Source organism: Plecotus auritus, assembly GCF_963455305.1.
Source record: "Plecotus auritus genome assembly, chromosome: 3".
Lineage (NCBI taxonomy): Eukaryota > Metazoa > Chordata > Mammalia > Chiroptera > Vespertilionidae > Plecotus > Plecotus auritus.
In genome coordinates this window covers 114,794,417-114,810,214 of record NC_137772.1, presented here as the reverse complement: position 1 = coordinate 114,810,214, position 15,798 = coordinate 114,794,417, and the positions used below count along the sequence as shown (strand labels likewise).

The following is a 15,798-nucleotide window of genomic DNA, read 5'->3' as shown; positions in this document are numbered from 1 at the left end:
GCTTGAAGTTGTCCCAGAGTCTTCTTACACTATCTTCAACTTTTTGGATTTTTTTTTTTGCTTTTTCGGTTGACTGTTTTTTGCTTCTTTGTATTTCAATTCTTTGACTTGATTTTTGTGTTCCTCGTGTGTTTTTGGGTCTCTGTATAATATTTTTTTATTTCAGTCAGTGTATGTTTAATTTCTAGTTGGTCCTTTTTCATATCTTCAAGGGTCTCATTATATTTATCGGCCTTTTCTAGGATATTCTTGAAAAGCCTTATAACCGTGGTTTTGAATTCTATATCCAGTCGTTTGTTTTCCTCCATTTCTTTCATTTGTGATCTGATTCTTTGACGCCGCATTTTCACTGCTTCCCTGAGTTGGTAAGGTAGATTTGTGTGCTAGGTTTCCAATATGGCCCAGTGGGTCTGCCTACCCAGTTAACCTGAGGTGGACACTCTTGGTGCACCCCTTTGTGGGCTGTGTGTACAGCCTTGTTGTAATTAAGTCTTGATTGTTGTTGGTATCACTGGGAAGAATTGACCTCCAGGCCAGTTGGCTGTAAGGATTAGCTGTGTCTATGCTGGGAGAAGTTCGGTGCTGGAGACAGCCTTATAGGATTAGACTTGCCAAATTGCAATAGCCTCTGTGCTCAGCTTGGATGGGGTGGAGTCTCAGTCTTGGCTTCCTGTCAGCCTTACCCTTGCGCGCACATGCGCGCCTTCAGACCTCCGCCTTCCCTGGCTCCTGAGTCTCCGCCCGAGAGTCCAGACTCCCCCCACAAGAGCGTGGGTCCCCAAGGGCTAGCCTGGAACCGGGGTTCAGTGCAGTCAGAACTGGGGCCCAGTGCAGTCAGGAACCTCCGACGCCCTTCCACTAGGGAAAGCCTGTGGCAACCTCCGCAGCTTTTGTGCGCACTGGCACGCGCGCGCTTTCAGTCCTCCGCCTTCCCCGGCTCCCGAGTCTCCGCCCGAGAGTCCAGACTCCCCCCACAAGAGCGTGGGTCCCCAGGGGCTCGCCTGGAACCGGGGTTCAGTGCAGTCAGGAACCTCCGACGCCCTTCCACTAGGGAAAGGCTGTGGCAACCTCTGCAGCCTTTGTGCGCACTGGCACGCGCGCTCTTTCAGTCCTCCGCCTTCCCCGGCTCCCAAGTCTCCACCCCGAGAGTCCAGACTCCCCCCGTAAGAGCGTGGGTCCCCAGGGGCTCGCCCGGAACTGGGGTTCAGTGCAGTCAGAACTGGGGTTCAGTGCGGTCGGGGGCTTCCTTCCCCCTTCCGCCAGAGAAAGTCAGCCAGGCTCTCAGCCACCCTTCCTCTCTGCGCGCACAAAGACCCTTTGCCGTACCTCCAATTCTCTGTGAGCTTTTCTCTTTCCTTCTAGTTGTAGAATTTTCACTCAGCCAGCTTTCCTGTGGTTCTGGATGGTGTCCGTTCTGTCTTTTAGTTGTAGTTTTGAAATTGTTGTGCGAGGCAGCAGTTTAGGTGCTTACCTATGCCGCCATCTTGGTTTCTCTCTCCTTAAGTCATTCTTAACTCCTTTCCACTCACTCATCACAACTTGTAAGTCACCAAATCCTGTGTACTACACCAAATCTTTTTAGTATCTCTGGAATGAGGTTCTTGTCTTTTTTTGTTGTGGCCTTTTTACTTCTGACTTGAAAGTTAAGCCATAACCTTCTGGCTTCCACTCCCCAGTGTTGCCAGGTCTCTCTAACACAAATCTAAGACTACAACAGTAGTTTTCAATGAGGTCCCCAGACCACCAACAACAAGATTACTCTGAGCTGCTTATTTACTGATTCCTGACAAAAATATAAAAATCTCTGGGATATAGCCCGGCTGTGGTGGCTCAGTGGATTGAGCGTCGTCCCATGGACCAAGAGGTCCTGGGTTTGATTCCCAGTCAGGCCACATGCCTGGGTTGTGGGCTTGATCCCCAGTAGGGCCGTGCAGGAGGCAGCCAATCCATGAGTCTCTCTCATCATTGATGTTTCTATCTCTCTCCCCCTCTCCCTTCCTCTCTGAAATCAATAAAAATATTTTAAAAAATCTCTAGGATATAAATATTAAGATCCTCCAAGGGATTTTTATGCCTATTAAGGTTTGAGAACTAGCCAAAGAATAAAGTCCATAATCTTCAACAGGCATTCAAGGCTCTGTTAATTGAACCCAAGTGTCTATCTTATCTCATCTCATACCACTGCCCACTCTACTAGACTATTTCCATTTCCTGCATGTTGTTGTCAAATTAAGGGCTGTGTTTTTTGTTCAACTTGCTCCATCCCATCTCCTAGCCACGGACTAATTTTTTAAGGTCATGCTCAAAAGGCTGTACAGGCACACCTTGTTTTATTGTGCTTTACTTTATTGAACTTCATGTTGTTGTTTTTGTAAATTGAAGGCAAAACCTTCCACCAGCAGAAAGATTATGATTCACTTCATTGCGATCTCGCTGTAAGGCGGTCTGGAATCAAACCCAAAAATACCAGAGATTTGATTTATGTAAATGTTTTCTCCTGTCTAGATCCAGATAGGCTGCAGACATATATAGGGCCTAGCAAGTACAAGACAAGTGTAAGTATACTCAGAAATCCAAATAGTTTACTGTCTCAAGGGAACCCAGCTCAATTATGAAATGAAAATATAGGAGTGAAACTAAAAGATCAAGTTAGTACTGAAAAGAGAGAGAATTTTATTTGTGATGATTTCAGTGGTAAGCAGACAAACTCTCTGGTTATTTAGGGAAGATATGTGGTATGAACTAGAATTGCTGATTTGTTTCAAAATTATGAAATGTAACCCTCTTCCTCTAGCCCAGTGGTCGGCAAACTGCAGCTCGCGAGCCACATGCGGCTCTTTGGCCCCTTGAATGTGGCTCTTCCACAAAATACCACGTTTTTAGCAAAGGCCAGCTTTAGAGTACCCTAATTAAGTTAATAACAATGTACCTACCTATATAGTTTAGGTTTAAAAAATTTGGCTCTCAAAAGGAATTTCAATCGTTGTACTGTTGATATTTGGCTCTGTTGACTAATGAGTTTGCCGACCACTGCTCTAGCCCATCTCTTGAAGAAAAGGATGGTTAAGAATATTTTGAAAAGCTATCTGAAGTTGAATCTTTTCCATTTATAAAAACATGTTCATTCCACAAAACTCCCCTCCCTCAAAATTTGAAAGTCACCGTGTATGATGGGAGATGTTACTAAAATGAACTAGTATAACAACTGTGTAAATATTCTGGAGAGAAGAAAAAAGTTGAGAAGCACTGGTATTGAAAAAGTAAAAATTTCATTAAAAAAGAAAAAGAAAAAAAACCCAGATTTTTCTTATATGTATTTTTTATTTTTTTAAAAATATATTTTATTGATTTTTCACAGAGTGAAGGGAGAGGGATAGAGAGTTAGAAACATCGATGAGAGAGAAACATCAATCAGCTGCCTCCTGCACACCCCCGACTGGGGATGTGCCTGCAACCAAGGTACATGCCCTTGACCGAAATCAAACCGGGGATCCTTCAGTCCGTAGGCCAACACCCTATCCACTGAGCCAAACCAGTTAGAGCTATATGTATTTTTTAAAACACAACTGATATTCAACCTACTAGGATGTTAAATTCCACAAAAGCAAGGACTTGCTTTTATTATATCTCTAATACTTAAGAGCTTATCACTTAGTAAGTATTCACACATCCTATAAAATAAAAGCCTAATATGCTAAGTGTCCGGTCATCTGTTCAACCAATCAAAGTGTAATATGATAATGATATGCTAAGGCCACTCAACCGCTTGCTATGATGTGCATTGACCACCAGGGGGCAGACAGTCGACCAGTTGACCAGTCGTTATGATGTGCACTGACCACCAGAGGGTAAACACTCCGATGGGTCGGTTAGTTTGCTGCTGGGGTCTGGCCAATTGGGACCTGAGTGAGACAGGACGGACACACCCTGGAGCCCTCCCGTGGTCCCTCTCTGGCTGGCCAACCTCTCACGTCCCTCCCCAGCCCCGATCGTGCACCAGTGGGGTCCCTTGCCCTGGCCTGCCCTCTCACAATCTGGGACCCATTAGGGGATGTCGGAGAGCCGGTTTCGGCCCAATCCCACAGGCCAGGCCGAGGGACCCTACTGGTGCACAAATTTGTGCACTGGGCCTCTAGTTTGATAAATAAATGACTGATCTGAACTTTAGGTATCATGTTATATCCATGACAACTAAAATTTCCTTCTAAAGACAAACTAGTAGTTATTTATATATTTTAAAAGATTTAAAGCAGTTTCCAATAAAAACTTAAATTAGTATTTTAAAATTAGAAAAAACAAACAATAAAATATTATTAAAATATAATTGTATTGATTTTAGAGAGAGGAAGGGAGATGGAATTAGAAACATTGATGTGAGGGAACATCATCGATCAGCTGCCTTCTGCACACCCGCTTCTGGGGATCAAGTCCACAATCCGGCATGTCCCCTGACTGGGAATGGAACCGCAATCTCTTGGTTCCTGAGTTAACACTCAACCACTGAGCCAAACTAGCCAGGTGAGCTGATTATTTTTCTTAAAACAGCTTGTCCTTCTAACTTCCCATTTTTGTTAGTGAAATGACCATTCTCCTAGTTAGCGAGGCCTGAAATTCAGTATTTGGTGATGAACTTGGAAGAGGAGGAATCAATCGTCAACATCTGGAACATCTCCCTATAAAATGTGTCAACACTGACACCATGCCAGATTCATCTAATATAAACCACATCTTATAGTCTCAGTTTGTTTCTTTAATTATTCAAGAAAATGGTATGTTTTCCATTTACTCAAGTTTTATAGCTTTTTCATATAGGTATAATTCACTTAAATTTATTCCCAAAAACTAAATAATTTTTGTAGCTATTATAAAGAGATCTACTTTTTATTTTACTTGCTAATTGGTTATTGTTGGCATAGAGCAGGGGTCCTCAAACTTTTTAAACAGGGGGCCAGTTCACTGTCCCTCAGATTTGAAGGGCCGGACTATAGTTAAAAAAAAAAAAACTATGAACAAATTCCTATGCGCACTGCGGGCCTGGGATGAGTTGGCTGCTAAGCAGGACAGGCAGCGGCACCCGGCGGGCCGGATAAATGTCCTCGGCGGGCCGCATGTGGCCCGCGGGCCATAGTTTGAGGACCCCTGGCATAGAGAAAAACTTAATTCCTGTAAGTTCTCTGTGTAACCAGTCATCTTTTGAAAGAATTACTAGTTCTTACTGTTTTTTGGATGTTGTATTTTCTATATATGATTATATGTGCAAAAATAATTGTTTCTTCCTTTATAATATTTATATAACTTCTTTCTCCACTTTATAAGGAATCTAGGTCCTCTAAAATAACAAAGAATAACAGCGGAATATCAGCAGGCATCCTTGTTTAGTTCCTAAATATAAGTCTAATACCTCCAGGCTTTCTCAACTAAATGGCATGTTTCTGGAGGTTTTCTGTCCTCTTCCTAGGACAACAATACTTCCCAAATGGTTTTCTTTTTTTAAAATATATTTTATTGATTTTTTTACAGAGAAGAAGGGAGAGGGATCGAGAGTTAGAAATATCGATGAAAGAAACATTGATGAGCTGCCTCCTGCACACCCCCCTACTGGGGAATACCCCCGCAACCAAGGTACATGCCCTTGAACAGAATCGAACCTGGGACCCTTCAGTCCACAGGTGGATGTTCTATCCACTGAGCCAAACCAGTTAGGGCCCAAATAGTTTTCTTGTGTTTAACCTTTTCCCTGTTAAACTTAGCCTATACACTTATACATGGACCTTATTTATGATAGTCCCCATAAAATAAAATAAAAACTTCAATGAAACTTTCTATTGAAAGTAGGCAAACCTTTTTAACCTGTACTTATGCCTTATATTAACTCTAGCCTACATTTCTAGCCTCCATAGTACCTATCACCCTCATATGTGTTGTCAATCCATGACATAATCCAGAAGGGTCTATGAGCTCTGTTTGATCAGAGGGTCCTTTAAGACAGGAACATAACTTATTCATTTTTATACTTATATTCTCTCGTTCTCAAAATCATCCTATATAATAAAAGCCTAATATGCAAATTGTCCCCTCAGGGGGTCGTTCAACCACTCGCTATAACGTGCGCTGACCACCAGGGGGTGGCACAAACCATGGAGGGCGTCAGCAATGTGGCGCTGGCAGCAGGTGGCAGTGGAGGCGCTGCTGGCCCCAATGGGCCCAGACGAGAGTGGGACCATGGTGGAGCAGATGAGTAGGCAGCGCCAGACCAAGGTTGGTGCGAGCGGGGGCCTGATCGCCCCACAGATGGCGACCAGTGGAGGAGGCTGGGGGAAGGCGCCGCCTGGCTCCCAGGCACTAAGGGAGCTGGGTGGGAGCCCGATCGCCCTGCCTACTGCCCCGTAGACAGCGACCAGTGGCAGCGGTGGGGGGGCCACCACCCGGCTCCATGGCGCTGAGGGAGAAAGGGCAAATAGCAATATTAAAATATTCCTTTTAATTATTTTTCCTTTCAATGTCCACAAATCTGTGCATGGGGCCACTAGTTCAACTCTTTAATTAGCTAATGGTAACTAGTAAGTTCTCTATAATAGGCAAATAAATACAATTTCATAACTAATAGAAACTAATTACTCACTGTAATAAGATCATCTCTTGCTCTGAGGACTTTAAGTCTTGCTTGATTCATCATATTGGACATCTGACTGCAAAGGACAGAAAAAAATAGTATCAGTACAGTATAAAAAACAAAAACCATAGAGAAGTCCACTAAAATTTACTTAATTATTTCTACCAACTTATTTTTTTCTTTTAAACCTTCATTGTTGGGAATATTACAGAGGTCACCCTTTTTACTCCCATTGGTCCCCTCCACCCAGTTCCTGGCCCACCCCAGGCCTTCACCACCCTACTGTGTTGATATATAAGACATTTAGTTAATCTCTTCCCCTCCCCCACCCACTTCCCTCTTGAGATTTGTCAATTTATTCCACATTTCCATGCCATTTCAATTTTATTCACCAGTTTATTTTGTTCATTAGGTTTATGGTTGGTTATTTTGATTTTTATACTCAACTGATAGACATGTATATGTTGCCTTTTTTTTTTCTTTTTTTTTTTTTTTAAATATATTTTATTGATATTTCACAGAGAGGAAGGGAGAGGGACAGAGAGCTAGAAACATCGATGAGAGAGAAACATCGATCAGCTGCCTCCTGCACACCTCCCACTGGGGATGTGCCCGCAACCAAGGTACATGCCCTTGACCGGAATCGAACCCGGGACCTTTCAGTCTGCAGGCCGACGCTCTATCCACTGAGCCAAACCGGTTTCGGCTATGTTGCCTTTTATTGTTCATATATTTTATCTTTCTCCTTCTTCTTCTCCTTCCTATTCTTACAGAATACCCTTCAACATTTCATGTAATACTGGTTTGGTAGTGATGAACTACTTTAGTTGTTTTCTGGTTTGTGAAATTCTTTATCTGACCCTCAATTCTAAATTAGAGTTTTGCTGAGTAATCTTGGTTGTAGGTCCTTACTATTCATCACTTTCAGTATTTCTTGCCACTCCTTTCTGGCCTGCAAAGTTTCTGTTAAGAAGTCAGCTAACGTGACCTAACTGGTTTGGTTTAGTGGATAGAGCATCGGCCTGCGAACTGAAAGGTCCCAGGTTCGATTCCAGTCAAGGGCATGTACCTTGGTTGCAGGCACATCCCCAGTAGGAGGTGTGCAGGAGGCAGCTGATCGACATTTCTCTCTCATCGATGTTTCTAACTCTCTATCTCTCTCCCTTCCTCTCTGTAAAAAATCAATAAAATATATTAAAAAAAAAAAAAAAAAAAAGAAGTCAGCTAACGTCCTATGGGTGCTCCCTTATAGGTAACTAACTGCTTATCTTGTGCCGCTTTTAAGATTCTGTCTGTCTTTAAGCCTTGGCATTTTAATTATGATATATTTTGGTGTGGGCCTCGTTGGGTTCCTCTTCTTTGAGACTCTGTGAGCTTCCTAGGCTTGTAAGTCTATTTCTTTCACCAGGTAGGGGAAGTGTTCTGTCATTATTTTTTTTTTTTTTTTTAATATATTTTATTGATTTTTTACAGAGAGGAAGGGAGAGGGATAGAGAGCTAGAAACATCGATGAGAGAGAAACATCGATCAGCTGCCTCCTGCACACCCCCCACTGGAGATGTGCCCGCAACCAAGGTACATGCCCTTGACCGGAATCAAACCCGGGACCCTTCAGTCCGCAGGCCGACGCTCTATCCACTGAGCCAAACCGGTTTTGGCTGTCATTATTTCTTCAAATAGGTTTTCAATATTTTGTTCTCTCTCATCTCCTTCTGACACCCCCATAATGCAAATGTTGGTAGGCTTGAAGTTGTTCCAGAGGCTCCTTACACTACCTTCATATTTTTGTACTTTTTTCTTTTTGCTCTTCTGATTGGATGTTTTTTGCTTCCTCATATTCCAAATCCTTGATTTGATTCTCGGAATCCTCTACTGTTGAAACCTTGTAAATTATTCTTTATTTCAATGAGTGTATGCTTAATTTCTGACTGGTCCTTTTTCATGTCTTTGACATTCTCACTAAGATCCTTGAAAGTCTCATGAAGATCCTTGAGTGAGCTTATAACATGATTTTGAACTCTGTATCCAGCAGTTTGCTTGCTTCCATTTCTTTCATTTGCCACATGTTTCTTTGTCTCCCCATTTTAGCTGCTTCCCTGTGTTTCTTTTTATGTATTAGGTCAGTAGTTGGCAAATTGCGGCTTGCGAGCCACATGCAGCTCTTTGGCCCCTCGACTGTGGCTCTCCCACAAAATACCACGGCCTGGGGGAGTCTATTTTGAAGAAATGGCGTTAGAAGAAGTTTAAGTTTAAAAAATTTGGCTCTCAAAAGAAATTTTAATCGTTGTACTGTTGATATTTGGCTCTGTTGACTAATGAGTTTACTGACCACTGTATTAGGTAGAGCTGCTGTGTCTCATGGAGTTGGTAGAGTGGCCTTCTGAAGTAGGTGTCCTGTAGGACCCAATGGCTCAGCCTCCCCAGTCACCTGATATGGCACTCCAGGGATCCTGTGTGGGCGGTGTGCAGTCTTGTTGGAATTGAGCTTTGATTGCTGTTGGCATCACTGGGAAGAGTTGACCTCTAGGACCAGCTGCGACTACAGTGGGAGAGCTGCTGTGCAGGATATACCCCTATGGAGCAGGACTTACTTAAGGGAGGCTTTGGTGCTCACTGAGTCTGCCTCTTGAGTATGTTATTTCTGGATGTGTAGAGTTGTAATCTGGTATGGTCTGAGGCTGTCAAATGGGTGCACTGGCTCTGGGGCTTCCCGGGAGGTGCAAAGGTAGCCACTGAGTTACCCAGCAGGAACTACAGAGAGGTCTGCAGATGACTGCTACTTGTATTGGGCCTGTGAAGCAAGGCAGACTGGTGCTAGTGCTGGGTCTTGGGCCTTTTATTGATAGGTTTGGGGGCATGCAGTCACCACCTTCAGCTGGTTTGAGAGATTTTTAACAAGATTTGAAGCCTGAGCCAGGACAGGCCATTCATATGGAAAAGCAACTGCAAACAGCTTGGGTGGGGCTGCAAACTTGATGGGGCAGAGTCTCAGGGCATCTTCAGGGTGGAACAACCAGTTTACTCCAGGCTGAGGGAGACTCAGATATGGCTGCTAGTCAGCCCTGAGAGAGGGGAGGTCCCAGCACCGGAACAATGTCCCTTGTGAGTACCCCGTCTGGGAGAAAACTGCCCCCGAGTTCCTGCCCCCATGCCAGACAATCCAGTTCCTCCCCATATGTGCCTGGGTTCCCCGGCATTGGAGCTCGGAGGAAGTAGAACTGTGTAAGATTGTACCTGGGCAATTTAAAAGAAAAACCTGGGACCCCAGAGGCCTCTGTCTTATTCAGCCACAACCCCCACTGGTTTTTACAGCCTGTAGTTGCGGGGTCTTCTCTACCCGGCTCTGGAAACCTGGGCTAGGGGACTAGTGTGGGGCTGGGACCCCTTGCACCTGACAGGCGGCCTCCGCAGAGACAATCTGCCTCCTGATTAAAATAACAGCACATGTGGGTGTCGGATCAGCCTGTTCTGGATCTCTGCCCCTCCTACCAGTATCAATGTACTTTCTTCTTTACTTCCCTAGTTATAGGACTTCCGATCAGCCAGATTTCATGAAGTTTTGAATGATGGTTGTTCTATATTTTAATTGTAATATATATATATTTTTATTGATTTCAGAGAGGAAGGGAGAGGGAGAGCTAGAAACATCAATGATGAGAGAGAAACATCAATGATGAGAGAGATCGGCTGCCACCTACACAGCCCCTACTGGGATAGAGCCCGAAACCCAAGCATGTGTCTTTGACTGGAATTGAACCCGGGAACTTTCAGTCCGCAGGGCAATGCTCTTTCCACTGAACCAAACCAGCTATGGCTTTAGTTGTAATTTTGATGTGGTTATGGGAGGCGGCAAGTACAGGTGTTTACGTATGCTGCCATCTTGGTTCTCCTCTATCAACATATTTTCAAATATAAAGAAATAATATTTATTAAGTGCTTACCAAGTGGCAAGCAATTTCGTATCTGTTATTCCAGTTTAATCTTTCAATAATTCTATGAGGATTCCATTATCACAAATGAGCAAAGAAAAGTTAAGCAACTTGTCCAAGGTCAGATATGTAGTAAGTAATCCATTTAAGACAAGAACCCATACTTGCTTGACTTCAAAGCACCTGCTCTATCCTCTTGTCCCACTGTCTTTGTAAAACTTCTTTAGTTTTATACTGTGACCAGGATTTACTTACATTTTTTTCTGCTGCTCTATCTGCTTTTCTTTCTTCTCATAGTATTCCATAATCTTCAGTCTTTGGGTTTGCACAAGACGACCTTTCTCAATGTTGAACTCTTCTTCTGCCTACAAGGGAATTAGTTCGTGAGCAAAACTAGCTAGGGCATAAAATTGACAGTTTTGAGACTATCCCTTTGTTTTTATATTAATTAGGCTGGTGTTATAGGTTTTGGGGAAAATACCACATTGGTGAAGTATTCTCTTCCTATCATATAAACGGGTAACCTAATGAATTACCCACATCCCTGATGATGTTAACTGTGAGAAAGGTGGTTAAGTCATATTTTTCTACCATAAAGTTAATATTTTTGCCTTTTCCATATTCTATTCTTTGGAAGTTGGTCCCTAAGTTCAGCCCACACTCTGATGAGGATGATACTTGGGGAAAAGATTTAATCTCCAATTCCCTGCAGAGGGAAGTTATTTACATAAATCAGTTGGAATTCTCCTCTAAGGTATATGTGTCTTTTATCCCCCACCATTACTTTTCAAATCCCTACAGTAAAATTTAAGAATACTTACTGGCAATCAGAATGTTTTGAAAGAATATTTATTTATTTAATCCTCACCCAAGGATATTTTCCCACTTATTTTTAGAGATAGAGAGTGGAAGGAGAGAGGGGTAGAGAGAAAAAAACAACAACACATCAATGTGTCCTTCTCACATTGATGGGGTTGCCTCCTGCACAGATCCAGACCGGGGCTGAGGACTGAACCTGGAACTCAGATACTGAAACCCAAGAACTTGTCCCTGACCGGGAATCAAACCCACAATCCTTCTGTATGTGGGCCGACACTATTAACTACTTAGACACACCGGAGAGGGCAGGAAATTTACTTTTAATGTATATATATATATATATATATATATATATATATATATATATATATATATTTTTTTTTTTTTTTCCCTTAAACCAAACACAATTTCTTGACCACAGCACAAACATATTTATGACAGTTAAACAAGGAAAGGCATAGAAGAAGCAACAGGAGAGCCTACGCTGGGCTGCTTTGCCTCACTGGGAAGTCAGAAAAGGGAGCTTTGGAGACAGGTTCAGGGGGTTAGCTCAGGACAAGCACTGCCCATTGCTCACCTTGTTGCAAGTCTCATTGGGTCCCTTAGAGGTTAGGTATATGTGTGGGGTGTGTGTGTGTGTGTGTGTGTGTGTGTGTGTGTGTGTGTGTAATGGCATGGGTGAGCTCCCTGGAGGGAGAGTGTGCCTATAAGAGATATTCTTATTAGTCCCATGCAATGCATTGTGAAACAATTTCACTACTTACTATTTAGCAAAGCAAAACAACATAAAACTTTATAACTTCTTAAACCTAGAAACGTGAATTCTTACTTTTGCATCTATTTCTTCTGCTTTTTCATTGGCTTCTTGTTCAATAAAAGCCATCATATGCTTAATCTATAAGAAAAAAAGAAAGATTATTTTACTTTTTAATATAAAGAGAGCAGAAAATATCTTTTTTGATTCATTCAACTATTTATTTATGACCTATTATGTGTCAGGCTCTGTGTATAAGAAAAATTAGATAGTTTCTGTCCTCAGGTAACTTACAATCTGGAATTTGCTCTAGCAAATGGACAAGCTGAAATATGAAATAACACAGGTAAATAGGACATTATCATACTCTCAAAGTACTTGGGGTCCATGGAAGAAGTATACTTCATACCCTCCTTAGCCAGCACTTCTGTCTTCACCATTTCTAATTAACTATATCAAAGAGCTATCTCTTTTTACTATTTCAACTTTCTTACCTCCTACTCTGTATACACTTCATTTTGATTTCCACTCCTTCCAATTCATTGAAATAACACTCATGAAATTACAACAAACTCCTTGCTCTTAAATCTTGGCCTTATCTTACTTGATATGTAAGTATCTCTTGATATGCTGGCCTCCCTCCCTCACAGTTACCAGCATGAGAGGAGATTTAACCCACAAGAGGGACAACAATCAAGACCCAGTTACATGGAAGAGCCCAAATAACCCAAAAAATAGACACTCTACAGCATCCAGCTCAGGAGTTCAAGGAGAATGCACCACTAGGCCCAGCAGGACATTTACAACAAAAGGCCACCCACAAGACTGGGAGTTACAGCACTTATATCTATTAAACAATAACAAGGGAACAACCCCCAAACAAAAGGAGGAATCTCCACAAAAAGAACTAAATGAGATGGAGTTAAGCAATTTATCAGAAATAGAGTTTAGAGTAATGGCTACACGGATGTTCCAGGAACTTAGAAGAACTATAAGGAACTTAGTGGGAACAACATCAGCATGGAAAAGGACATAGAAACCATGAATAAGAACAAGTCAGAAATGAAAAATACTATTTCTGACATCAAGAATACATTGGAAAGGATTATAAGAAGGTTGATGAAGCAGAGGATCGAATCAGCTACTAGGATGACAACATAGGAAAAAACACTCAATTAGAGCAGAAAAAAGAAAAACACTAAGCCCTAGCTGGTTTGGTTCAGTAGATAGAGCATCAACCTGTGGACTGAAGGGTCTGGGTTCAATTCTGGTCAAGGGCACATACCTCAGTTGCAGGATCATCCCTGGCCAGGGCCCTGGTTGGGGCTTGTGCAGGAGGCAACCAATCAATACGCTTCTCTCACAACAATATTTCTCTCTGTCTTTCCCTCTCTCTTCTACTCTGTCTAAAATTCAACAGAAAATATGCTCAGGGAAGATAAAAAAACACACACACAAAACACTTAAAAAGCGCCGAAACCGGTTTGGCTCAGTGGATAGAGCGTCGGCCTGCGGACTGAAGGGTCCCGGGTTCGATTCCGGGCAGGGGCATGTGCCTTGGTTGCGGGCACGTCCCCGGTGGGGGGTGTGCAGGAGGCAGCTGATCGATGTTTCTCTCTCATCGATGTTTCTAGCTCTCTATCCCTCTCCCTTCCTCTCTGTAAAAAATCAATATATTAAAAAAAAAAAAAAAAAACACTTAAAAAGCATAGGACAGTTTTAAGTGCACTTTGGGAAAACATGAAATGGCTCAACATCCATATCATAGGGATACCAGAGGGAGTAGAAAATTAGTAGTGGACAAAGAACTTCTTTGAAGAAATGACAGAACGAACCTGGTAAAGGAAAAAGTCACACAAGTTCAGGAAGCATAGAGTTCCAATCAAGATGAATCCAAAAAGACCCACACCAAGACACATCATAATTAAAATGGGAAATGTTAAAGACAAAGAGAGAATCTTAAGAGCAAAAAGGGAGACAGTCAGTTACCTACAAGGGAGCTCCCATAAGGCTGTCAGCTGATTTCTCAAAAACAAACAAAACCAAAAAACAACCCTACAATACAGGTCAAAAGGAAGTGGCATGAAATATTTAAAGTAATGAAAACCAAGGAGACCCACCTCAAAATAAAAGACTCACACAGGATGAAAATAAAGGGATAGAATAAAATTTTACAAGCAAATGGAAACAAAAAAGAAGTGGGCAAATTAAAGCTATAATGATGCGGACCCATACCAGCCACAATGGCTACCATCAATAAATCAACAAACAATTGCTGGTGAGGATGTGGAAAAAAGGGAAACCTTGTGCACTGTTGGTGGAAATGTAGACTGGTGCAGCCACTGTGAAAAAAAGTATGGTTTCCTCAAAAGTTTAAAAAAGGAACTGCTTTTTGACCCAGCGATCCCATTTATGGAAATGTATCCTAAGAATCCTGAAGTACCAATCAGAAAGAAGATATGTACCTCTCTGTTATAGTAGAATTATTTACAAAAACTAAGATGTGGAAATAGCCAATCTGCCCATCAGTATTTGAGTGGATAAAAAAGCTGTGGTATATTTACACAATGGAATACAATGAAGCTGTAAAAAATGAGGAAATTTTGCCCTTTAAGACAGCATGGATGAACCTGGAGAATATTATGCTAAGCAAAATAAGCCAGTCAGAGAAAGACAAAGATTGCATGATCTCATTTATATGTGGAATCCAATAAACAAAATAAACTGACAAAATTGGTCCAGAGACATGTAAGCATGGAACAAACTCACAGATCTCAGAGGGAAGGAGGAAGGGAAGTGGGAACAGATTAACCAAAGAACTTATAGTGCAGCGAGGGTGGGGTGGGAGCCAAGTGAAGGGGGCATGGGGGAAAATGGGGACACCTGTAATACTTTCAACAATAAAAATAAATTTTAAAAAAATAATGAGCCCTAGCCTGTTTGGTTCAGTGGACAGAGTGTTAGCCTGTGGACTGAAGGGTCCTGGGTTCAATTCTGACCAAGGGCACATGCCCGGGTTGCGGGCTCGATCCCCAGTGGGGGGGCGGGGGGAGGGTCCATGCAGGAGGCAGACGATCAATGATTCTCTCTCATCATTGATGTTTCTATCCCTCCCTCCCTCCCTCCCCTTTCTTTTCTGAAATCAATAAAAATACACTTCAATTAACAAAAAATGAAATGTTGCTTGGCCAACATGGCTCAGTGGTTGAGCATCGACCTATAAAACAGGAGGTCATAGGTTGATTCCAAGTCAGGGCACAAACCCAGGTTGCAGGCTCGATCCCCAGTAGGGGGCATGCAGGAGGCAACTGATCAATGACTCTCATCATTGATGTTTCTATCTCTCCTCCCTTCCTCTCTGAAATCAATAAAAAAATATATATATATTTTAAATATACTTTATTGATTTTTTACAGAGAGGAAGGGAGAGGGACAGAGAGTTAGAAACATCGATGAGAGAGAAACATCGATCAGCTGCCTCCTGCACACCCCTTACTGGGGATGTGCCTGCAACCAAGGTACGTGCCCTTGACCGGAATCGAACCTGGCACCTTTCAGTCCACAGGCCAACGCTCTATCCACTGAGCCAAACCGGTTTCGGCAATAAAAATATTTTTTAAAAATAATAATGAATCCGGACTCTCCTTTTCTCTCCGTCCCGCCCCCACGCCCCCCCCCTCCCC

The 15,798-nt window shown here is 42.5% G+C and overlaps 1 protein-coding gene across 2 annotated transcripts in view; it reads right to left on the bottom strand.

Annotated features, from left to right (window-relative positions):
• Window positions 1-15,798, bottom strand: part of ATP6V1E1 (ATPase H+ transporting V1 subunit E1) — a 62,392-nt gene that overhangs the window by 15,960 nt on the left and 30,634 nt on the right. For both annotated transcript variants that reach the window (XM_080658746.1, XM_080658745.1), the window contains exons 3-5: window positions 12,191-12,256; window positions 10,798-10,907; window positions 6,623-6,689 (exon numbers count right to left, since the gene is read on the bottom strand). In XM_080658746.1, coding sequence (XP_080514872.1) covers window positions 6,623-6,689; window positions 10,798-10,907; window positions 12,191-12,256 — 243 coding nt within the window. The remainder of the gene's footprint in view (window positions 1-6,622; window positions 6,690-10,797; window positions 10,908-12,190; window positions 12,257-15,798) is intronic.